This window comes from Pimephales promelas, chromosome 9 (genome assembly GCF_988280905.1).
Source record: "Pimephales promelas chromosome 9, fPimPro1.hap1.1, whole genome shotgun sequence".
Lineage (NCBI taxonomy): Eukaryota > Metazoa > Chordata > Actinopteri > Cypriniformes > Leuciscidae > Pimephales > Pimephales promelas.
In genome coordinates, this window is record NC_142777.1 from 18,606,563 (window position 1) to 18,631,187 (window position 24,625).

General features: G+C 35.6%; 2 protein-coding genes across 3 annotated transcripts; both read right to left on the reverse strand.

Annotated features, from left to right (window-relative positions):
• Window positions 1-4,340: 4,340 nt before the first annotated feature.
• On the reverse strand, window positions 4,341-13,532 carry emx3 (empty spiracles homeobox 3). Its single transcript, XM_039648594.2, has 3 exons — window positions 12,769-13,532; window positions 7,127-7,311; window positions 4,341-5,579 (listed from the first exon to the last, which is right to left on the reverse strand). The coding sequence occupies exons 1-3, from the start codon at window positions 13,115-13,117 to the stop codon at window positions 5,412-5,414; spliced, it is 702 nt and encodes a 233-aa protein (XP_039504528.1). The 5' UTR covers window positions 13,118-13,532; the 3' UTR covers window positions 4,341-5,411.
• Window positions 13,533-18,183: 4,651 nt separating this feature from the next.
• On the reverse strand, window positions 18,184-24,447 carry b4galt7 (beta-1,4-galactosyltransferase 7). Of its 2 annotated transcripts, XM_039648831.2 has the most exons (7): window positions 23,860-24,447; window positions 23,601-23,669; window positions 21,893-22,222; window positions 20,797-21,022; window positions 20,617-20,700; window positions 20,378-20,482; window positions 18,184-19,004 (listed from the first exon to the last, which is right to left on the reverse strand). In XM_039648831.2, exons 1-7 carry the CDS (start codon window positions 23,910-23,912, stop codon window positions 18,849-18,851), a joined length of 1,023 nt encoding a protein of 340 aa, XP_039504765.2. In that variant the 5' UTR covers window positions 23,913-24,447; the 3' UTR covers window positions 18,184-18,848. The 2 variants fall into 2 exon arrangements, with proteins under 2 accessions (XP_039504765.2, XP_039504766.2); XM_039648832.2 differs by lacking the exon at window positions 23,601-23,669 and having other exon boundaries at window positions 23,860-24,441.
• Between the last annotated feature and the right edge of the window lie 178 nt (window positions 24,448-24,625).

Here is a 24,625-nt window from a genome sequence, read left to right on the forward strand (position 1 = left end):
TTTTGGATTATTTAATTAATTATGGGAAAACTAACCTTTTAATATCAAGTATTAAATACAAATCTTTCTGACAAGGTTAGTCCATCAAAATAGTGGACAACTGTTGTAAATTGTATCTTAAAAAAATTCATTTACAATTAGTCTGTCGTAAAACGCATACTTTGCCTGGACTATCTTGTTTTCGCAGAAAAATAGGCCTGCTAGTAAAGTCACCCACATATTCAGATTATGCAAATACTGTATTATTTTGAGCATGTAACAATACAAAGGATATGCTAAGCATATTATATGAGTAATTACCATTCATAGCTTTTGACAGATTAACAAAGGTGCCAACATATTTCGTTACATACTTCACAAGATTTCTATCTGCAAAGACTTGAATGATTGTTTCGATTCGTTCGACTGCCTGTATTTGTCCATTCAACACCTATTAACTGATGTTTCTGTGTAATTACTCTGGCTCGTCTGTGTGTTGAACAAACACACAACACACAAAAGAAGCTTGTATGTTTTCAAAGAAGCAAAGCGACATGTCTGCGATAATTCAAATATTTGTAATCAAAACAGAAAACTCTCACTGACTGTTTTGGGTACACAAACAAAGCCTGGCCAATCAAAATATTGTTGCACAAGCGAAAAGTGCAGAAGCCATTTACTTTTGAAAGATCGATTGAACCGATGATGAGCGTTCTTGGTTTAGCTCAAGGATTTTGGATCGCCAACAGTCATTGTCCATTAATTAGAGCTGTTAACGCTGATTCACAAAAACCAATCAATTACTCCTCCAGACTTGACTGTCGGTATACCCTATAATTGGGCGACTGCTTTCCTTTTCTCAAGTGCCCCGCGGCCAATCGTTGCAGACCAAACAGGTGGCTGCAGAGGAAACAAGCTCTTCCAGTCCATAAAACTGGCTAACTAGCTCCTGAAAGTTGCCAGCCTACAATTATCATATCATTTGTGTTGTAAATCATACTGCTTCTTGTCATGTTGTCATCAGTTGCACCAATTTCATGCAACACATCTACCCCCCACCCCTAAAAAAAAAGAAACAAATGTAAAAAATTAAAGACATCCCAGGTAATTTTCACAGGGACGGATGAAAAGTATGTATGGTTTCAGTTTCAATACACAGAGCTGGAATTGAGTAGCTGTGAATGTGGTTCATAAATCAGCACATTTGTGTGTGACATTGTCCCATAGGCGTGAGATGGCCCTCCCACTGTACGTTGCACAATTGACAACGTAGACTCAAACGCATGTACTTCCCCCTTCTCAAGTCTAAACATCCCCGAATCCAGCATACCAAATTTTGATCCTGTCACATGGACACAGCAAGGGCGTACAACATTTTTATAATGCCTTTTGTACTTCATTCTGCCTTAATAAATCATAAAGTCGGATTTTAATTGTCCCGTGGATAGCATAATCATGGCAATCCTTAAACTAATAGCTAAAGATTGTTAAGTTTAGCCATTTGCACAGTTATTCAGATCATTTTATATACTTGTGGTTGAAAAAGCGTATCTAATTGAACATTGGCATTGTTCATAGCCACACTGAGGTACTGGATGTTCTTACCCCTTAAACACATTGTAATTGTTCAGCTGCAGTTGACAGCCACAAATAAGGCAAATGAGTCTGTTAGATAAACAACTAGATCTGGGTAATCCTCACCATATCATAAATTGCACCAACACTGTAAAAAAAAAAAATATTTTCAAGATTTGTTATCACAAGATTTTTTCTTTTGTCAAATCAACTTAAATAATTTATTTAGTTGAGATCACTTGTTATTTTGAGTTTCTGATGATTACATTAATCTCCTTCATTGCATTAACTCACTTTTTCCAGTTCAATCAACTTAACATTTTAAGGCAACCAGGGTAACCAACAATATTTTTTTACAGTGAACTTATAAAGAAAACATATTTGAATCAATAATTTTAAAAGCAACATTAGCCATTAAATGACTGTCTATTATATTTCTATGGAACTATTGAAGAGTAATTGCTGGAGAAGTGGGTTTTCTTATAGAGCTAACGAAAGTTATCATAAGCACTGTATGGTTTGAAGCAGGTTTTGGATGAGTTAAAGCAATTTAAAAATATATGTTGTCATAACTTCAATTCTTTTATGCATAAGAGACTGAATTCTTTCAAAAAACATTGTTTTTGTAAAAATCGTACTGACCGCAAACTTTTGAACATAATTTAAATTACAAGTTTCATTAAATGCCATAAAGGATAAAAAAAGTTATAGAAATAAACAAAAGTACTGCTTATTCATGAATATACCTGCTGCAATTATAAATTGCAATCACTGGCCAATTTTGTTTATAAGAAAGAGAATTAAAAGCAATGAGCAAAGATTTCAGTTTGAATATAGCAACATATCACAGACGAGGACTAAACATTTATGTACGAAAAGTAGCTAACTTTGTCATTCATTGGTTAGACAAACTTGGTTTGTAGCATAAACAAGAAGCAGCACTAGTTTTGATCAACCTGATGAAGCCGAACCAGTAGCCCACTCACCGCTTGGCATCAGTCCAGATCAAATTACTGTGAGTTAGATGAATTATTTCACTTAACATAGTTGGGAAACATCACAGACTGCTCTCTACACCTACATGCTTTCAACCATCTGTTCATTTGTTTACACCTCTTCATATCCATGGCAACAGCATGGGGGCAGGTAGCTAGTCGGAAATATTTGTAAGTAGCCTAGCATAGTTCTCATAACATTAATGAGCATTTGTTCAAAGCACTGAGCTTTGACACGGAAGGATATATTCCGATGTTGTTGCTTCATCATAAACTGGGACTCCAACAGTGAGGAAATCAGTCAGTCTAATCTATTTTACACACATAATTGAGAATTAGGCTTGTGTGATTGTCAGTAATTCGCATATGTTGCATCATATCTGTGATAAAATCACTGTAGTCTTCAGAGTTAGCTCAACCTTCTATTTATCATCATGTGTTAACATTGATAGCGTGCTGTCTGTGCGATCATTACTCATACAGTCTGAGAGTGGTAATTTTGCTATACACAAACATTGCGACTTCGGTGGCTATGTTACATTAGTGAAGTTTGACCCACACAAATACTGTTGTTCTCAATTAGCCTATATTTCGTTTCGATATGCTCACAGAACTTAGATGCATCTAAAAACCGAATCTGCAAGATTGTAAACAAGCCTTTGTTTACACTATTCGATTTTTTTAACGGAGTGGGTGTATAAAGGAAACATATATCTGTCTGAAGTGTTGCGGCGTACGCCTATATATAGTCTAAATATGTTGGTTTTTTAATAGCCTATGTTTCAGAAGTGTTGTTTCCTGGGGACTTCTTCAATTAAAGAGAATATGAATAGATTGTTCATATATTATCTTTCACAGTTTAGAGGCATTGCGACTGATAATGAGGCTATGTATTAACATCTAAGGTGATGCAAATTTAATACATTTCTGTCACTCAGGCCCTTAAGGATTAGCTGGTGTAAATTACAGTACATAAAGGTGACGTGAATGCATTTTCAGCTGACTGAAATGTGTGTGTGTGTGTGTGTGTGCTACCGGTCAAAAGTCTGGAATTTAAAATCATATATTTGATAAAAAACAATAAAACTGAAATAATGTGAAATAGGCTATTTTACCATTTAAAATAATTATACTTAAATACATTAAATACATTTTAAAATGCTCAAGAAAAGTTTCCTATTATGATTATCAATGTTTAAACAGTTATACAGCTTAGGCTAATATTTTTGTGGAAACAAAACAATTTTTATTTGATGAATAGAAAGATCAAAAGAACATCATTTATTTGAAATAGACACCACTGTCACTTTTAATTTAATGCATCAAGAAATGGCACTCAAGAAAATTGTTTCTTGAGTGCCAAATTAGCATTATCGACAAAATTATTTTAATGAGCCAGCAGGTGAGATGCACATGCTGTAAGCGAACTGTTAAATGAAACAAAACACAAACTAAATCAACTCAGAAACATATTTATAAATATTTTCACAGCCCAGTGAAGGTAATGGTGTTTGATACCGTTTTGAACAGGTTTTGGCGTGACACTGTTTGCACATGTAAATCCAAAGGTGGATATGTTTGTTCACTTTCAGGCACTTATATGTTCAGTGAGCATGTAAGTACACTATTTTTGGAAGGATTTCTGTCTAATGACACCTGTCTGTTTTATGTAACTCAACCAATTAAGCTGTGGCTCCTCAGGAATGCGAACGCAAAGTCTAATGAGCTGCTTAATTATAATTAAATATTTAGTAATTAAATAATTATAATAAAGGATAAATAATTCCCAAACAGTCTTTAAGTTAAGGTTTTATTATCTAATAGTCTGCAGAAAAAAAAAGTTAAACACAGAAGATTCCTATGAAGACAAACGAATGGGGTTACAGTGAGTGCTTATCACCTTAAAGAAAACCCAACAAAAAACAACAAAAAAACAACAACCTGCTATGAAGTGCTACAAACCAGTCTGGGTCTTAGAGGTTAGACTGCATTTTTTTTTCCTCGTATTTAATTGAGTAAAGAAAAAAAAATTCAAACAATTTCTAAGCTTCTCTATAGTTCACTGATATCTGATCTCAGTTCACGAACATGAAAGAAAAATGAATTCCCCCACGATACATGTAAAATCTTCAGTGAGCTTTAACCCAGATGTAAAACACAAAATACAATTTTGGGTTTGGAGCTCAAATGCATAGAAAAGTTCACTCGTTCAGAATAAATAGAACCATTTCAAATGGATATCTGACTGATATTTCTCACTTTTAATTTGAAGTGTTTGCCTGGTTCGTAAAAGAATGGCATTGTATAAAATACGCACATCCATTTTCTTTTTTTAGAAGTACATCTATGGCATCTATGTACACCTATTGGTGTTAGACTGTGGGCATTGAATCTCTAAATCAATTTAACACTACAAAACATTGATCAATCTATTCATTAAGGTGTTCTTTCATTATTACTTTTGTCATCCAGTTTACTTCTTTATGATGGAAATGTTCTGACTGATAACAGGAGCGAGAGAGAAGTGAAAACTTACACACTCACACACACACGCAAAAAAAAAAAAAAGCGTACAAAAAAAGTCTCCATTGCTCTGAGATGGAATGTGATCCAAAATGAAGAGGTCCATGTGTATTGCATACAGAAGTCTTTTACAGTCAAGTCTTTCGGAGCAGTTCGGCTGCTGACGTCCTTATGTTCTGCTGTGCGCGATCAGAAGTCAGTGGCTAAATTCCTTAGTTTACACACCGAGTTTAATTCATGGCACTGTCTGTCTGAAAAATATCGTCCTTTTTTTGTGTGTGGCAGAGATCCGTCATCATGACTGATGTTTATTACCCGAGATAACGCAGCCGTACGATATCAGTCTTCTGAAATGACGTCAATGTCCTCAGAGCTGCCCTGTTGCGTGGCCACCCTCCAGCGGTTCACATGTTGACTGCCCTTCCTCTTCTGCTGCGACTCTGGTGACTCTTCCTCCAGCTTCTGTCTCTTGTGCTTGGTCCTTCTGTTCTGGAACCAGACTTTCACCTGAACGAGAACGAGAAAGAGAGGCCATTTCAATATATCAGCTTGTCTAGCCACAGCCAAATAGTTAGATATATAATTCATATATAATTATAGATAAAAAAAATATTTGTTATCACAACATTTTTTCTTTTGTCAAATCAACTTAAATAATTTATGTAGTTCAGATAACATAATATTTTGAGTTTCTGATGATTAAATCAATCTCCTTCATTGTATTAACTCACTTTTTCCAGTTCAATCAACTTAAAATTTTAAGGCAACCAGGTTACTATTTTAAGTTAAACCAACAATATTTTTTTTACAGTGTAGTATTAGAAATATTATATATTAATCAGTTTAAAATGCATGTTTTAACTAGTTTATCCTTTTATTTTATTAAAGAAAGTTAAAAAGTATACCTTCCCCACACCTCGTTTGCTGTTAAAATACTTTGACGGCATTATTATGCCATATAAAAACATGCTTATGCCTGCTGCTCATGGGAAATATGATTGTTGTTGACGTAATCTCTCAGTCTGGTAAGGAAATCATGAATCGTGATTGCATGATATGTGGAAACATATTCTGACTATGCTTGACACGGATAAAACAGTATGTAAAAAAAAAACTGTCCACAAGTCTGAAACCACTAGAGAAAATGCTTTACATTTTTATAATTTAAAAAAAAGGTCATTATAAAGGTCATTACATTTCAACGAAACTTGTAATTAAAAATGAAGTTTTTATATAAAAACGTGTTAGAATACGAGTACGACTATGTAAAAAATAAATAAATAAAAGTCGCTGCAAAAACGTAAAAACTAATTAAAAAGGTTAATCAAAAAGTCTAAAACCACAAGTGAAATTTCATTCTTATAATTAAATAAAACAAACTTTTGAACATTGAAACTAAAAACAAATGAAAAAAATATATTTTTAATTTAAAAATGTATCCATATAAAACAGTGTAAAAAACATCCAAAAGAAAAGTAACAAAATAAATAATTTAGACATTTTTAATTACATTTAGATCATCTAGATTTAAAGATGCATATAACCTGTAAAAAAGTTGCTGCCTAAACTTTTTAAGTACAATCAACATGGATGTTTAAGTCACTTCAACTTAAATGACATTAAACTCCCTTAAACAGATGTGTACAGTGTAGCAGGTGTCCAAAAGTCTAAAATAAGTTTCTTATTTTATCTCATAACATTGATTTTTTTCTGGTTTATGTTTTATTATTCCATTTTTTTCCACGATCAGATCTAGTGGTGTCTCAGAATTTGGAACGTATGTCACAACACGCATTGCTCAAGCCTAACAATCCTACACAAGTACGTATGTGAATGTTGTGAAAATAACCAATAAATGCATGTTGTATCCATGCTTTGGAATTTATACGGCCTATCCCAAGGCAATGAATGATGAATTACTTCCGTCCTGTGAGGAAACTAGATGAGTAAATGCGTGTTCACATCCCATGCCGTTAGCAGCGTGTGAGTGTGTGTGTGTGTGCTGCATTCCACCGTGTGCTGAGGGGATAGACCCTCACGCCTCTGCCTCATACCTGTGTCTCTGTCAGGCACAGCCCGTTGGCTAACTGCTTGCGCTCGGCTCCCACCACGTAATGGTTCTTCTCAAAGGCACGTTCCAGCCGCAGCAGCTGCGACGGGGAGAAGGCCGTGCGGATGCGCTTGGGCTTGCGGGAGAAAGGCCCGTGTAGCAGCAGGTTTTCCGGGCTGCTGTCATCACCTGGGGAATAAAAAGCACATGTCGATTAGCCCAGTGGATACTTTTATAGTGGGATTTAAAACGAATAAAAGAAAATCTAAAACTTTCACAACAAAAACACAAGGAAATGTGTACATTTTAAAGATTTGGAACTATGCGCCAAATATGTTTAGCATATTTCCTAATAACATCACTGGATTGCTTTTTCCCTTTTTGAAGGGTGTGGCATTACAAAATATAGTGATATGAATTAACAAAATTCTTATGAAAATAGTTTTTATAAAAAGTGAGTCTCATGGCAGCCATTCCATCTAGCAGATTGATTATCCAGAGGCTCTTTGTGCTTTTATACAAAATACGTGCTTTACATAGCATAGCAGTGCTGACATTAACACAGGATTGCACGTCTTAATTGAGCCACATGAGCTGATTTGAATAATTCCAGGTCAGTTCCAGACACGGCTGATGTAAAGTGTGTTCACACCGCATCATTCATACGTCTGTACACTCAGACAGATCACCGTGCATTCAAAGACGAGTCTTTAACCTTCATTACCCTGATTTTCATACAAATGCAAGGCTGCTAAAAAATAAATAGACATCAATGGATGAATAGATGCAAAAACATTTGTGATGAATATGTTAATTGTCAGTTAAGCAAATCTAAATCCCCTACATTTGGTCTGATTACATTCAACATGAGGATATAGTAAAATTTTGTCCCCATCAGCATCAGAGCAAACGTGATCTTCGCTCGACCCCAGAGGACATCTGGAGGGTAGAGTACGTGTGCCGTTTATTGCAAACACACAGAGAGGGGAAAACATTTTTCATAAACAAATGGATGTGTAATTTACGTGACCACTTCAGTGTTTGGAGAGCTATGCTTGAAAGAAATCTTCAGAAAGGTGACGACCGCAATCACGTATAAACAAAATATTGTCGCGGAGCGGTTACAGGGAGGATAGAAGTGACAGACCATGATCTTTTGTCAATGATAAAAAAGAACCCAAAGGTTTCAACGTTCGCATCAGGTGTGCAACCGCAAATGTACATCGGTAACATGCAAACGTCTCAAATAGGTGTTTGCTTCAATAACGACTTTTTCTGAGCACGCAATTCGTCTGGGTTCATGAACCGACGCGGTTGGTCCATGCCCACACATAGGCCGTGAAGCTGCTGAAAACGTCAGTGGCAATTGCTAAAAGCATATTAATGCATTAAATGGAAGTTATGAAATACGTTCAGCCACATTTCCAAAGGCTAAATCCTTTAAACCACAAATTTAGATAAACTAATGTGCACGGAACCCATTGACATTTTTTTTAACACTGATCATCAAAGAAAGCACAATGATGCACCAATTCTGAGCACAAAAGAAGCTCACTAATGGCATCACCAGAAGATAAAAAGAGGATTAGCATGAGGCGGCTCGGACTTAAAAACTCCGGAACCCAGCCTTTATTTGCAGACAATAGCTTTGAACTGACTCCTTTCAGACGAGCATTAAGCCATCACAGAGAAGCAACTTCAACTCTCAGCCTCAAACACAGCGATGCTTCATATAAACACATTTCTAGGCATCCCACTGCGGAAAAGACAGTTGCAACATGTTTGTTTGCAGGCACAGAATGACTGGTTCGTAATGGTCGCTGTTGCAAGCCTCCATTAGCGGAGACTTCTCAAAGGTCCTCCTAATAATGGTTGCACTTTACTTCTATTTTACTAAAAGGTGCATATTTTCTGTCACAGCACTGTCATTGACAACTGCTTTCAGCTGGCGTGCTGAAAACGCTTTGAACACCGGAGGCAAAAACAATGGAGACATCTCCGTGCAAAAAAAAAAAATGAGGGGAGCAGGGCGGAAGAATGTAAATAATGAGTTCTACGCGGTTTGAAGGTGTTGAAACGCCCTCCTTAAACCTTCCTCAAGGTGCACTGAGCGCCAACCAACTGAAACCGAATACTCGGTCGGTGTTAGAGTGGCAACTTTTCGAAACTTTAAAATCAAAGTGGAATCGGATTTCGCGCAGGCTCGGTGCTCTCGGCCTGGCATCATCAGCATGTGTGGCATCACCTCCGTGTCTCTCGAGAGAGGTGGCGGATCAGACTAGTCGCAGGCCAGAACACTGACAGAGACTCGAGCCTCCTGAAGAGCTGGGAGACCCTCCGGGGGTTTGGACTCAAACACACACTGGCCTATCCACGGCAAGAAAGCCCCCAACACGAGGAAAAGGGAACCAGATGGCACCCAGATCAGCTTTACTACCATTCCCTTGGCACAAACAAGCTTGGTCTTGTCAGTGCGGCTCTCATTAGAGGCAGGGAGAAGGGTGGCCTACAGTGGGAAAGAAAGAGACTGTACCCTTTGGTCTCTGGGTGTTCCTCGTTAAGCCGTCTCCCTGAAAGTTTGATTCAATATTTTCCAAGCAATTTGGAAATAAAACTATTATATATTTATATCCAAAACATTTAACTGTTATTATCTGCTATTATTGTTATTATAATGATACATTATTATTATATTGTTATATAAGCTTTGGAATGCGGCCGCTAAAGAAAGACAATAAATCATTCTAGTTTTAAAAGTCTGCTGATAACACTGTTAATACTGTGTATGTGTGTGTGTGTAACTTAAGTGCTATTATTATATTGTTACATTTTAATTGTGCTTTGAAATGAGGCTTCCAAAGAAAGACACTCAATTATTCTATCAATAGTATTAAAAGTCTGCTGTATTAAAACACAAAAAATATTGTTGGTTTAACTTAAAAAAAAAGTAAGTAACCTGGTTGCCTTAAAATTTGGAAAAAGTGAGTTAATACAATGAAGGAGATTGATTTACTCATCAGAAACTCAAAATGATATGTTGTCTGAACTAAATAAATTATTTAAGTTGATTTGACAAAAGAAAAAATGTTGTGATTACTAATCATGAAAATATATATTTTTTTACAGTGTGCCTATATATAATATTAGGGCTGTAACAATATATCGTGTCTATATATCACTATACAAAAAAGCAACCGTATCGTGGATAGTGACAATCTGTATTCACCCAAAATTAAAATTACTGTGTGAGAAAATATTTTACGTTTACAGAGTTTTGGTGCCAGTACAATATTAAACTACTATATGTGATGTTAAACATAATGTATAATTATATTTGTGCAGTGGGGGAATATTTGTGGATCCTCTTGATAATACCAAATGCCTTATGTTACCAGTAAAAAGTGGCCTACACTATTTTAAACATATCTAGTCAGCGACAGAGTGCACGCATATTCATCTAAAATCATTTTTGTTAACGTTTTACAATTGTAGCAATAAAATTGTATTGTGAGTTCAGTATCTTTATATGTATCGAGTTGTGACATACGGGTATCGTCACATCCCTAATATGTTTATTATATTATTACATTACTATTACATTGTTCACATATTATTACATTATGCTTTGGAATGCAGCCTCTAAAGAAAGACAATCAAGTCTACTGATGACATTGTTTATGCATCTGGAAACTCACAGATTTGTATTGAAACCTGAGAGCGCACAAATCTCAGAAAAAAAATGCATCAGTGCCACTGTCACAATCTGTGAATCGTACCCATAACACGAAAGCCTGCTCATGTACAACAGCAGGACGGTCTGGGATCCTGTTTATCTTGTCCCGCATGACGGATCCGAGGACATGGACACATCTCTTTTCCCATTCAGGAAGTGCTCGAGTTAAAACCCATGGACACATTAGCACTGACACTCTCCTCGATAGGTGATCCGTTCCCACCCAATCCCCACGGCTGCATTTAGTCTTGTCTAAACAGTAGTTTTCTAGGTTATTGGACACCATCAGTGAGTGGATCGGCTGTGTGTGTAAACAAAGAGGCTCTATCTGAACCCCGGATCTGAGTAATAGTGACAACAACCTCTGACTTCCACCAATTACCTGAGCAATGCCCTCGGGGACTCTGGTGCAGCTCAGGACCCTATAACAGCAAATGTGTCTGGGCTTCTCATCAGGTCAGTTCGGCCAGAGCTACTGATAGCAGCTTTAACAAATTGCCTGGTAAATAGTACATTGACTACCTTCATATCTATTACCCCTTTTAAAGGACTCTGCAAACAGGACTATCAAATCAATCATATTGTCTTGTATTTGATTTTTAATAATAATAGTAATACATTAAAGACGTTTAAAGAAACTTTCATATCACAAAGATGATGCAAAAGTACAAAATTTGAATCAAATTAAAATAAAGCTCTTAAAGGAACAAACATTTCAAGGCTGTTTTTTTTTCAGTGCTACAGGTATAAATAGAGGTTTAAATGAAGGTAAAGTGCTTTTATCCAATAATAAAAGTGCAATAATTGTTTTAAAAGCTAACATATATCATTAACAGTGTTTGCATTATTATGGTAGTTTTTAGAGCTGTAAATGAGCCTTATAATGACAAATGTGTTTACTTTGTGGAAGAATCACAAATGTAAAAGAATGATGTTGCATGTAGCACTTCGACTAGGCTACCTCATAAAAATATTCGTCCACCCACAATAGTGTGATATAATTATTGAAATAGATTACGTAGCCTATATCGTACATTTAAAACAGAAAACGGAAACGACCTCGAAATACGGCGCATCTTTAAGAAGATACACAAATATTTAAATACAAATAATTCAAATAACAGTACAATAATGTCGTTTTTTTATTATTAAGAAATCTACTATAAATGATCCTAAACGATGGAACGTATTATGAAAGTAGGCTATGCTAGCCTAAGTAAAAGCCATAGCATATAACAGCCTATTTATTTGATCATTAATATAAACGTGCTTCTGAAAACGGTGACGGTAAACTTTAGGCTATCTATTTATCTTTATCTTAATTATATTTGATAATAAATTATTTATATTATAATAGGCTACACAATGGGAGCTGAAAATGTATAAAAACAAACAGAAAAAAAAAAGTAGCCTATCGAACAACGTTCCCTTCTTTAATAACACGGCTATGTGATCAAAATAAATTAGCGGTCTTTCATAATGTTATGACGACTACAAAAAATTCTATTTTACAATTTAGACGTTTATTGGTAATTTAGTAAAATTCCTTTAATTTAAAGTCAAAACATTTTTAAATAGACTAACACAACTCGCACGACATAATTTTCTCGTGAGTCCTTTTTATTTATTTATTTTTTAAATCGATATGTTTATAATAAAAAAAAATAGGTTAATATTCAGATGTAGGCTATTTATCGCATCGCCCGTGCGCATCGCCATTTAGCTAGGCTATAACAATTTTTAAATAAAACATTAAATCAATAAGCCCAAAAGGCTGCTGAAAAAAGACTAGCCTACCTCACAGTCACACTAACAATATTTTCAATCTTATTTTCAATTTATTAAGCTTTTCTTAACTTCATGGGCCCCACTCCAATCTCTCTCCATTTTAACATCCCAGAACTGATCTTTACCTTGGAATCGATGTCCCAGATATCTGTTCCTCAACACCCACGGGTAGAAGTTGAGGGGGTCCCTCTGGTGAGGGCTGAAGAAGGACTGTGTGGGGATCTGGAGGTGACGCAGAGACAGCCCGGAGTTGTTTGAATGAGTGCCCGGGTCTGTGAACATCATCTCTGGGCTGCTGCTGTACAGTGTCCTGCCTGAGTTCTGGAAGCAGCTCCCAAAGGGGGAAGGATGGATGGATTCAGAGAACCTCAGAGCAGTGGGTCTGATGGGCTCATCCGCAGAGGCACTTGAGGAATTGGAGTCTTTACCCACAAGAGATTCAATAGTGAAGCACTTCTTATTGTGCTGGAACATTGTGGTGGGCTATAAAAAAATACTCAGTCAATTAAATGCAAAAAAAAAAAAAAAAAATGATGAACCACACGTCTAAAAAAAGTCAAAAAGACAATATTTATATAGTCCCTCTACAATCCATAACTTCATAAGGTTCCTTTGGCTCCTTCAATTTCGTGGGTTGCAATACACTTCCAATAGCTGCAAATAGACGTGTGAGTCTCTGTCACCAGTTGTGTTTAAAGTAGCCTAATTCAGATCGCATCTCATTCATGTCCTTGTCAGAGCAAACGTCGAGTAGGCTATGCGATAGTCAGATCGCCACGAGCTCTTGTGATCGATGATCCGTCAGCTTGTTGTGTGCCAGCGCTTGTCATGATGACACAACTTCAATACCTGCTCTCTCGGAGCTCCGACAGCGAGGTGTGCTGCGCATGCGCAGATCGGCGAGAGGCGCACTCGAGCTCAATAGCCATTTTGTGTTGTGTACAGAAATTCATTTGACCAGAAAGAGTTCAACATATGAGGATGTATGAGAATATATGAAGGGTTATACCTAGATACATTTAAAATGTTTTAAAGCTTCAAAACTGAATCTTTTTGGTGGCTTAGTGATCAGCAGGATGCTTTACAGTGTGTTTAATTTTGTGATTGAAGTTTTAAAATCATTTTTATCTTATTTATTTATTTATTTACTTTTTGAGAAATAGGCGGAAACAGGTGTAAGGGATTTATAGATTTTGTTTTGCTTGGCTAGCATAGCCTCGATAATTGGTCACGATATTCAAGGTTTTTATGTCTATTAGCCTACTTTATTGTCTTCTTACACCCCAGAAACAGCCTATTTATTTCCGTTAATAATTTTTCACTTCTCAGGCCTTTCTTATTTAGGCTATTTATTTTTTTAAGATTATTTTTTAAATTCTGAAAGTGTTTCCTTACTAGGCTACATGTAGCCTAGGCTATTTTATGATCCATTAGCAATTTATCGTGTGTAGCCTAATCGTCTATCGGTAGCCTACACTGTAAAACAATATTGTTGGTTTAACTTTTAAAAAGTAGCCTAGCAGCCTAACTTGGTTGCTTGATAAAATTTAGAAAATACAATAGAGATCGTTTTAATCAACAGAAACTCAAAATATTAAGTTGATAAGTTGATTTGACAAAAGAAAAACTGTAGGCTACAAAAAAAAATATTTGACAAAAAAAGCCTATTTTTTAATGTGTAGCGTACAACCAGTAAGAATTAAAGCCTACAAATGTAAAAATTCGATGTAGCAAGTAAAATAATAATTGTAGGCTAATATCAATACAATATTCCAATAATGACAATATTAAATATCATTAAAATCACACCACATGCATCCACTTGCTTTTATCATTTGTCATTTGCAGCATTTTTTTTAATTTGTTGTTTTAGCTATAAATCATGATTGTCTTTTATAAGAATGTATTTAGCCTACCTTACAAGTGAAGAAAATTATAGAGAGAAAATTATATATTATTTATCTTATATATTTGTTTGATTTATGGGTCATTAGCCTATAGGTGAGCATAAATAACATTGGTGAAATAATCAATATGGTTAACACATCTAACACTTATTTTTATATTTTATGGATATAACTCACCATCATAACAAGGGAACTCAGGAATCTGAGCTTAGTTAAGAAGTTTATGAAGGTGTCTTAATAAAGCAGACACAGATCAAGGGAACGGGGCATTGATCTCTCGGCTTGACATGTCTCGAGTGCCTCTCCTTGTCTCATTTGTCAGTTACAAACGCAATAAGTTGTTGAGAGAGGATGGAGGCTAATGGGTGGATCAGAGTCTCGGAAACCCTGGACAGATGTCACCCTTTTGAGAAGGAACAATCGTGGCTCAGGAGCCACACAAAAGCCCCCCTGCTCATGCCTTTCACAATCCACCCAGCGGAAACCCATGTGAACCTCACAGGGCACAGACCCCATTGAGCCCCAAAGCAGCCCGTCTCCAGCCCTCTTGTGCCTCCCTTCTCAGTCCCTCTGCATATAATTAATAGCTTTCTCTGGCCAATTTTGTCCCCTTTGCCTCAAATACAAATGGCCATTAACATCTATTAATTTTGCCTCTGGCAATTGATTGCAGAGTGCGCACAGCTGAAAAGGCTATAACAGTTGGAGTTTTTGTAAGCACTCTGGGTGTGAAGGCGAGTTAAAATGTGATTATTGTTCCCCTGCCTGGAACTTACTGGTGTTAAACCCTCTTTGAACACGGAGAAGCCAAGATTGGTTATTTTACTAGTCATTAGCTGACTCAGAGAGGATAAATTATGTGGATAACATTCAATTGACTTGAGGAACATTATGAAAAAATAGCATGTTCAAGAAATCCCTTATTCACAAAAAAATTAGCAAATCAAAGATACATTACAAAAAAAGGTCAAATGAAGCTATCTTATTGTAAAACTTCTCTTCTCAGACCATTCAAATCTTTTATCAGAAAGCCACAGTAAAAACCTTTCTTTCTGAATGCATTATTTGCAAAGTGTTTTTTTTTTAATAGAAAGTTAATATTTTGCAATAATTCAGCTCTTGATTCTAAGATTTAGATAAAAAAAGAAATGCTAATATATATATATATATATATATATATATATATATATATATATATATATATATATATATATATATATATATATATATATATATAATGGGCTGGAGCTGGATGAGTGCCTAAATTATAGTTGTAACAAAGTTCAGGGAAGAAGGAGGCAGGAACCGGATAATAATAATAAAATAAAACTTTAAATAAAATAAACAAACAAATTACCTGCCAGCAGCCCCTCGCGGACGACTGCTGGCTACCCAAAATAAAACATAAATACCGGCCAGCAGCCCCTCACGGACGACTGCTGGCTTACCAAATAAAATATAAAATACAAATAAAAGCAGGCCTGTTCCTCTCTCGATCATCCACTCCGTCGCTCCCCCTTTATGGCTCCGCTCCTTCGTGAGAGATGCGAGACCGGTGTGCTTCACAGGTGCTGCTCATTAGCAATCGCACCACCGGCCTCGCGACTTTCTCTCACGTCCCTCGGCCGTCCTGCTCACCACAACAGTTACCGTAAAACAACTGAAAATAAAATACAAATAGAAATATTATGACATTCAACAATATTTGCATGATGTAGGCTATCGTGTAGGCTATTGGTAAAACTAAAATAGGCCAAGGATCTCAAGCTCACAGTCACGTTTATGTGACTCAGTGTTAGTGTTTATTTGCTCATGTAGTCTGTTTATCCAATAAAAACAATGTAAATGTAGTCATGAATGCTAGGACAAAAACTCAAGGATTTGATACAGGCTTTTTGTTAGTGACTGTTCAGAAATGTGGGTGCGCGCGCGGTGAACTACATTGTGTACAAGCAACGCCCTCTACTGTACCAATGTGTAAAAGACACAGAGCACAGCCAAAAAACAATTTAGACATTTAGACATGCTTTTAAAATCGATAAATTGGAGGTACATAAATCTCTCAGATTTAATCAAAAAGATCTTCATTTGGGTTCCAAAAATGAATGAAAGTTGTATTTGAAACGGGTGAGTAGCCTAATTAATTACAGTTTTTATTTCATTTTTATAGCTATTTAAGCCTCGTTTGTGAAACTAGGGGCTTGTTATTTCCGATCCAGATTAGTCAGAACAAAATACACACACTCACTGCATGCAACCATTGATCTATATAGGCTATAGGCTAATGTCATTGCCTTTGTTAAAGCTCCGCATTGTGTGTTTTAACTTAATAAAATAAAAACACACAGTTAAGTATGTTTTAATTTAATAAAAAATATATTTTTTTTTTATTAATAATGATATTCTTTTTTTAAGAATAGCCTATAGACTAAAGTCCTTAAAACTACAAAAAAAGGGTCTATGGAAAATTAATAGGCTACTTTGAAAATAACTGTTCAAAATCAAAGCAAAAGGTTCATCATAGGCCTCGTTTACACTACAGGTCTTGATGTCCAATTCTGATTTGTTACCCATATCCGAGTAGCTATGTTTTTGCACTTGACTGAAACATCGCGCATGTTTCTTGTTCAGATGGACGAACGCGCAGCGAGATCTCAGGATTGGGAACATACAACACGATCTCGTAAAAGTGAGGATCTATAGCACAATTTTTTTTTTCTCAAGCCATTAATACGTCAAAAATAGTTTTGCTTGCATATGAAATGCACTGTATCGTGCGTATTAAACGCCAAAAGTGCGTATCATGCACGCAAAAACTATTTTGGCGTAAATAGCACGTAAAAAAAATCCAGCTCTTCTCCTCGCATATTTTTCTCTCTGTTAAAAAAACATATTTAACTAGTAGGCCTACTTTAAATATTTCAACATTCTGAAGGCTTGTAAGGGAACATGAGACAAATTCCATTAAGTCTGTCCATTTGGGATGAGACTGTGTTAAGTCAACAAACCCCATCTTAACCCATTAAAATGGCCCACTTATTTGCTGAAGATAAAATTAAGCAAAAGTTCATGAAAACACAGCACAGCAAACTTCATTAACTGTATAATGTTGTGGAGCTAGGCACGATGCACAAATGGCTTGTACACAAACCTGAAATCAATTATATTTTTTCTTGAAACATCTCCAAATAAAAGGGTTAGAAAGCTGTTTACTAGTGTTAAAAAATATACAAATAAACAGGGGCAGGAATGACAATTTCTCTTTCCACACTCAAATTGCTCTGTTGGTGATTGTGTAGTACCCTGTTTTTTTTGTTTTTTTTTAAAAGACAAAGTAATTGTTGAGTCATTGTAGTGTTTTGTAGTATCAAGCACAAGTACCCTGTTTTTTTTTGTTTTTTTTTAAAAGACAAAGTAATTGTTGAGTCATATTTTCTTTATTTTTTTGGCACACATGTTCTGTCAGTTGTGTAGCAGTTTGTTGCCACAGGCACAATAATGCATTTTAGTCTGGACAGAGTACTCAGGTCACAGTTTATGTTCAGGCATCGCTAATGAAAACAAGTGTGGTTTCTGAATTGTATTAACATTTGCACCAAAAGCTGTTTTTTTTTTTTTTGGGGGGGGGGGGGGGGGGGGGGGGTATAGCTTCATGCCTCCAGGTCATTACGTCTCTAAATAATCCTGTGAGTGTACGTTGTAACAGCATCCCATGCGTCCTGAAACATGGGGCAAAGGTAAAAAGACTCGAAATTAGGAAACATTTGTTTTTATATATAAATACTGAATATTGTGCAAATACAATCAAAGTACCCTTAAACCCATTTCATGTATATATAATATTGTCCTTTACAAGACATAATTTTGAATTCAAGCAAAAAAATAACAATTTTGTCAAGACAGGGCTGAGCAAATACTCACAATTGCACTAAGAGAAACAGTCCAAAACAGTCCACCGCTACAACTAAAATATTATACTCGTTAAAAAAAAAAAAAAAAAAAAAAAAAAAAAGGACATTTGGATGCTCGTATTTGCAAAGTTGATGATGCAAACTCAGTGTAGTACCTGACATTGGTCCAAAGATCAATTAAAAAACGAGGCAGCACTTCATCATGGATGAAGTCAACAACACTGTTCAATAAAAATAAATCCTCAGAGAAAAGTTCTTTCCCCACCGTTACATATTCAAGTCCTTTTGGTTCGGCGATCACATAGTGACTGGCACTAATAATCTGTGAAAGCTTTCCTGGCACCAGAATGCGTATCACTCTGGATTTACAGGTCCTGCTCAAGCACTTTAGCTGGGCTGGCACCATGGGGTCTGGCTGAGGTCACACTCTAGGACGACGCTGATGACGGTGCATGGAGCTCCACTGATGGTCACTTCCTTTCTGGACTCCACCTTGTAGCGGAGGTTGGTGAGGCCACCCTCGGGGTCCACCTTAAACTGCTCCTGTCGAAAGCAGACCGAAATCATTGGGACAAGAGGCATGACAATGATGTCACGACATAAACAACTACTGATCAGAGAACATCTGACAAACTTTGCTTCATTTTAGAAAGACTGGAAGTGTATATGTTTGTACATTTCAGTTAAGCTGTGTCGACATACCTAGTCTTTATTAGTAGTACCTTTCCACACCTTTCAATAATACTAAACTAAAAAAATAACACAAACTGAGTCATGGGAATTATGTAATGACCAAAAATTCTCAAAACAATATTATATTTGTTCTAATACATTTATAGATTCGATTATATTTGTATTTGATTAAAATGTTTAAGTTCATTATAAATATAAATTCAGCCAAATATGTTCAAATGTCTTACATGGTTATGCAAGATATGTTATGAATACAGCTTATTAATTGATACACATCTTTATGCCAATTTAAATATTGGCAATGTGAGTTAAATAAATTTAAGATTTGATTAAAACATAATCATACCATAGTGTTAACCCCTTGCTATCCATTTAGGGGATGCAACCACTCAAAACCTTACAACAAGAACTTGTTTTGCAAGAATGCAATACATTTATAAAGTGACAGTCAAGACATTTATAATGTTACAAAAGATTTATATTTCAAATAAATGCTGTTCTTTTGAACTTTCTATTCAAAGAGTCCTGACAAATTTTTATTTTCAACTTTGATAATAAGAAAATGTTTTTTTCTTATCATCAAATCAGCATATTAAAGGAGGAACTAATCTTTTTTCGGGTCATCTGGTTCATTCAACGAACGAAATGACTCGAAAAAAGATTCATTCATTTTGATGAACAAGTTCGAACAGGAGAGTCAACTTAACTTAAACTTGTTTACTTTTTTTTTTAAACGAGCGATCGTTTCGCTAGATAAGACCCTTATTCATCGTCTGGTGTCATTTAAAGCCCTTTGAAGCAGCACTGAAACTCTCATTTGGACCTTGAACCGTTTGGTTCCCAATGAAGTCCATTATATGGAGAACAATCCTGGAATGTTTTCATCAAAAACCTTAATTTCTTTTCGACTGAAGAAAGAAAGACATGGACATCTTGGATGACATGGGGGTGAGTAAATTATCAGCAAAAGTTGTTTAAAAATTAACTACTCTGAAGGATCATGTGACACTGAAGACTGGAGTAATGATGCTGAAAATTCAGCTTTGCCATAACATGCATAAATTACTTTAAAATGCATTCAAACAGAAAACTGTTATTTTAAATTGTAATCATATTTCATAGCATTACTGTTTTTACAGTATTTTTGATAGACTTACGAGACTACTTCAGAGCAGGTACTGAGCATTGGGATCTGAGGTATTTTTAAAAAGAATTAATTCTACCTGCTTTTGTGCAGCGATCCGCTTCTGGTCTCTCTTCCTCCAGGCTGGATCATGGATGTGTCTAAATGTTTTAGTTCCTGTAGTAATACCCGTTGGCCTAAAAAGCTGCAGAGATTTGAATTGTCACGATTAAATAACTTAATAAAATAAAACTTAATGATGAAATAAAATGAAACGCATCAACTCCTAATAAGCAGGTGCGCAAGAATAAATAGTGTTAGTGTTCAGTTCTTTAGTACCTCGAGTTTAGCCGTTTTTAGTCTTCTGAAAAACTCATCATCTTCTCTTCCCCATCCCCAAAAGCGATTTGACATCCCATTGCACTATAGGGAAAAAAATCATAAGAAATTGTCATTTGCAATGAAATTCTGTAGTGCTGGAACCAGTACTAAGTGTACAAACTTATTCAGGTTTCTAACCATTTGATAATGTTTCTTGGTAAGCAGCAGGATCCCTCCCACATACGTCTTATAATGATATAACGGATGGAGCTCTGGTGAGGCCACATGGAAGGGCCCCTCCTCTGGGAATCCATAATCCAGATCCTCATTTTGGGGCAACAAGTCCACATCATGCATTGCAATGTAGTCCGTGTCATTACCACTTTCCATATAGCCAACATTAATAAGAGAGGCACGATTGAACCTGACAAAAGAGAGTCAAAATCCAAATTGTTTTACTCCATAACACTTGTGTAATGGATAGTGCCTTCAGCAAAAAATAATATATTTATTCCAGCAATGAAATATGTGCATGTATATATTTTATATATATTTATTCACAATTAATATTATATATAAATATAAATATTTGATATATTAATAACACATTTTTCTTAAATATATAGATGCATGTGTGGGTATTTGTATATGAAGAGTTCAGATGCAAAAGCCTCTAAATGCCATTTGAAATTTTCTTCTTTAATGATGATTTTTTATCAAACTTGTATATTTAAGTTCAGTAATTTCACTTAAATGGAAATGATAATCACCTATTAATTGTTATTTAAGTGAAATTACTGAACTTAAATATACAAGTTTGATAAAAATCATCATTAAAGAAGAAACTTTCAAATGGCATTTAGAGGCTTTTGCATCTGAACTCTTCATATACAAATTAATAATACACACTACACACACATATATTATGTAAACACAAACTTTTATTTTGGATGCGATTATTCGTTGCCCATCCATACTTTTTATATATAACTCTGATTGTATTCGTCTGAAAGTCATTTACACCTAGGAAGGCTTGAGGGTAAATCATGTGGTAATTTTAAATTTTGGGGTGAATTATCCCTTTAACGGAGTCTTCTACAATAGGTTTACATGAATCTAAGGTAAAAAATAAATAAATAAATAAATAAATAAACAAACATTGCAGGCATTTTACATTCACAAACAACTAAATAAACATAACATGAAAGGTAATATCCGAAAGAGCATAATAGGGGCACTTATCAAGAATCATTAGCAAACACAAAAAGTTAAGACGCATAGTAAAATTACTCACCGAAAGCGATCCACTTGGTTTATAATAAATATGTTATGCCGTATTTTCTTTTTGTTGAGGAAAGCATGCATGTAAGGGACGAATATTAGCAGCTCTTCAAAGCGCTCTCTGAATGGCACGATGAGGGCCATTTTGTGTGGGCCCCAGGAGGGGTCATCAGCAGAAGATGACTGTCTCTCTATGGGACAGGGCTGATGAGGGAGGTGGCTGTATCCAACAGTCTGGTTCATGTCTCCAGAACAAGTCAGCTGCACCCAAAGAAGGGACCCCAAAACAAATACCATGCAGAACCCGAAGAGCTTCCAGACGGTGCATTTCCTCGACAGAAAACTGAAAAACACAAATAATTGAGCTGAACCTGATATATCACATATCAGCATTCAATAAAAGGATAATAACATAACAGTCCGGTTAGCATCTTGTGGTTATGTGGCTGTGTTCCAGACACACTAAAAGCACTATAACTAACCCATGACATTGCTTAATGACAGCGCCTGACGGATTTCCCTTTAAACCAGGAAGTGTTGCGACAAATCAAAGTGCAGGTTAAAATTCAGGCGAATACAGGCAGTATTAGCAGGAGGTACATTCTCATTCTTGAGAGCATTTCATTGAGTGCAAGACCATCAATACTCATCAAGGTCATCAATACTTCTGGTTAGTTTTTCTAGAAAATAAACATCATGCATCTCTAAACAACTTGTCTTACTCAACCAGACTTAACCCCATAAAGTCTACTGTATGTTTGATACATGAAATTTTAAAGGGTTAGAATAGTTTAATAATGTTGATATTTTGGGGGTTTGCACACAATCTATTGTCGTTGCTTGATAAACTTAAGGTTGAGCCAAAAAAAAAATTATGTTTTTACTAACTTTTCTTGCAATTACCAAGCAGCTTATAAAGGATTGAGCCAGCTCTCAGTCAGATCTCATTAAAATTAAAAATTCTTACAGGGTTAGAACATGAGGGCTATGTCGTCTGATTAATAGTTTTATACCTTTTTAGCAAGTAAATGGCTTTTTAGTATAATTGTAAAAACATTCCCCTTCAGGTTGTGGTACACGTCTTATGGCTGGGGGAATTTGTATTGATTTTTATGAAGTAAACATAAGAATGGCTTTTATATAATTATTAATATTGCAAGATGAACACTTACTGAACTGAAGCAACTTATGTTTACTTGATTATTCACCAACATTTTTTTTTCTAAGAAATAATTAGCAAAAGAACTTTAGCAATAAAACTAAGAATTTAAACAATCTTACAAAAACATATTACTCTGAGATATAAAGTGACTACTGATATTTATATTCATTTTATCTGAGTAGTCTGTTATAAAGATCGCATTGCTATCTATCATTACAAGCCATCTCAATTTCTGAAGCAAATGCTTCAAATTGTATATTTTTGCTCAGCTTGGGCATCTGAACAGAATGTAGGCTTTGTGTTGTATTTTCCTCCTTGAGTCTGAGCTACATTTTGAGCCATAAAGCTTTGTGCATCAAATATTATACTCTACATAAAACATGTGCAATCATAAATCATAATTAGAAAAATGTTTATTGAACCTGAAGTCGAAATATATTAGAAAAAAATTATATATATTGACTTCAGGTTCAATAAACATTTTGCTAATTATGATTTAAAATCTCAGGCTTACAGGGTTAAAGCTCTTCACAAATAATAACTTCACACTTATACTCACTGAACCTCTTCATGGCGCTGCATCCTTTGACTTTCACTTCTTGAAATTTTGAAACACATGAAACAGCTTCTAGCAAACGAAGATTACATTTCTTTTCATACACACAGAGGGTTTTATACACCCACAGACCAGCATTTCCAAATAATTAGAGAGAGAGAGAGAGAGAGAGAGAGAGAGAGAGAGAGAGAGAGAGAGAGAGAGAGAGAGAGAGAGAGAGAGAGACACATGTTGATATGCATGTTATGATTAAAGCATTTACCTTCTATCATCTTTGAAATACAGCACAGGTTTTCTTCGTGAAGAATACATCATCTTTGTGTCAGTCAGTGCAACACTGTACCACGCATGAAGTAGACAAGCAGATCGCAATATGATACACTGATACAGCCTTATGACGTCTACATGTTAAAATCTAATTTCTCGTTTGCAATAGTGCATAATATCTCTTTCCATCATGAATGATCTAAAACTTTAAACCGCATTCTTCCTAGTTGTCTGTTTAAGGTTCTCTTGCATAGTAGGCGCAAGGGCAATCACTCTATCTCAATCTATATAAACCTAATTCATCCTCGTTATGTCTGATTTAGAGCATTTCGTGAGTTCAGTTACACGTTACTCCTAACGGTACGACAAATAAAACGCGCACGAGCGTGATGGTTTTAGGACGACACGTGTTACAAGCCACCTAACATACTAACGTTAACGTTATATAATTTGACCTTACTTAATACGCCGCATCATTGACGCTAAACGTTCAAAAACTTAACTGAGAACGGTGACAAAAGAAAAAAATTACACGCTGGCTGGAATCGTCCGTCTTTAAAATATTCCTCTGGAAACAGTGTACGGAATAAAGTTCCTAGGATTTTCTGACCACAGGTATATTAATTTAGAGATATGGTACATATTGCGATTTTTTTACAGTTGTATGCACATACCGAAGGTCACCAATAGACAGAGGAAATCTGAGTGCAATGTGCCATGTAATAATAAATGTACAAATATGACTATACCCAAAAGCAACT

What these genes read in the sequence shown, in the direction of transcription:
- b4galt7 (XM_039648831.2), bottom strand. Translation starts at nt 23,912, where the DNA reads ATGATGTATTCTTCACGAAGAAAACCTGTGCTGTATTTCAAAGATGAT. An exon ending in AACCAAGTGGATCGCTTTCG is followed by an intron (nt 21,023 to 21,892) that starts GTGAGTAATTTT and finishes CTCTTTTGTCAG; the next exon opens with GTTCAATCGTGCCTCTCTTA. An exon ending in TAAAAACGGCTAAACTCGAG is followed by an intron (nt 20,483 to 20,616) that starts GTACTAAAGAAC and finishes AAATCTCTGCAG; the next exon opens with CTTTTTAGGCCAACGGGTAT.
- emx3 (XM_039648594.2), bottom strand. Translation starts at nt 13,117, where the DNA reads ATGTTCCAGCACAATAAGAAGTGCTTCACTATTGAATCTCTTGTGGGT. An exon ending in TCTGGGACATCGATTCCAAG is followed by an intron (nt 7,312 to 12,768) that starts GTAAAGATCAGT and finishes TTTATTCCCCAG; the next exon opens with GTGATGACAGCAGCCCGGAA. An exon ending in TGTGCCTGACAGAGACACAG is followed by an intron (nt 5,580 to 7,126) that starts GTATGAGGCAGA and finishes GTTCTCGTTCAG; the next exon opens with GTGAAAGTCTGGTTCCAGAA.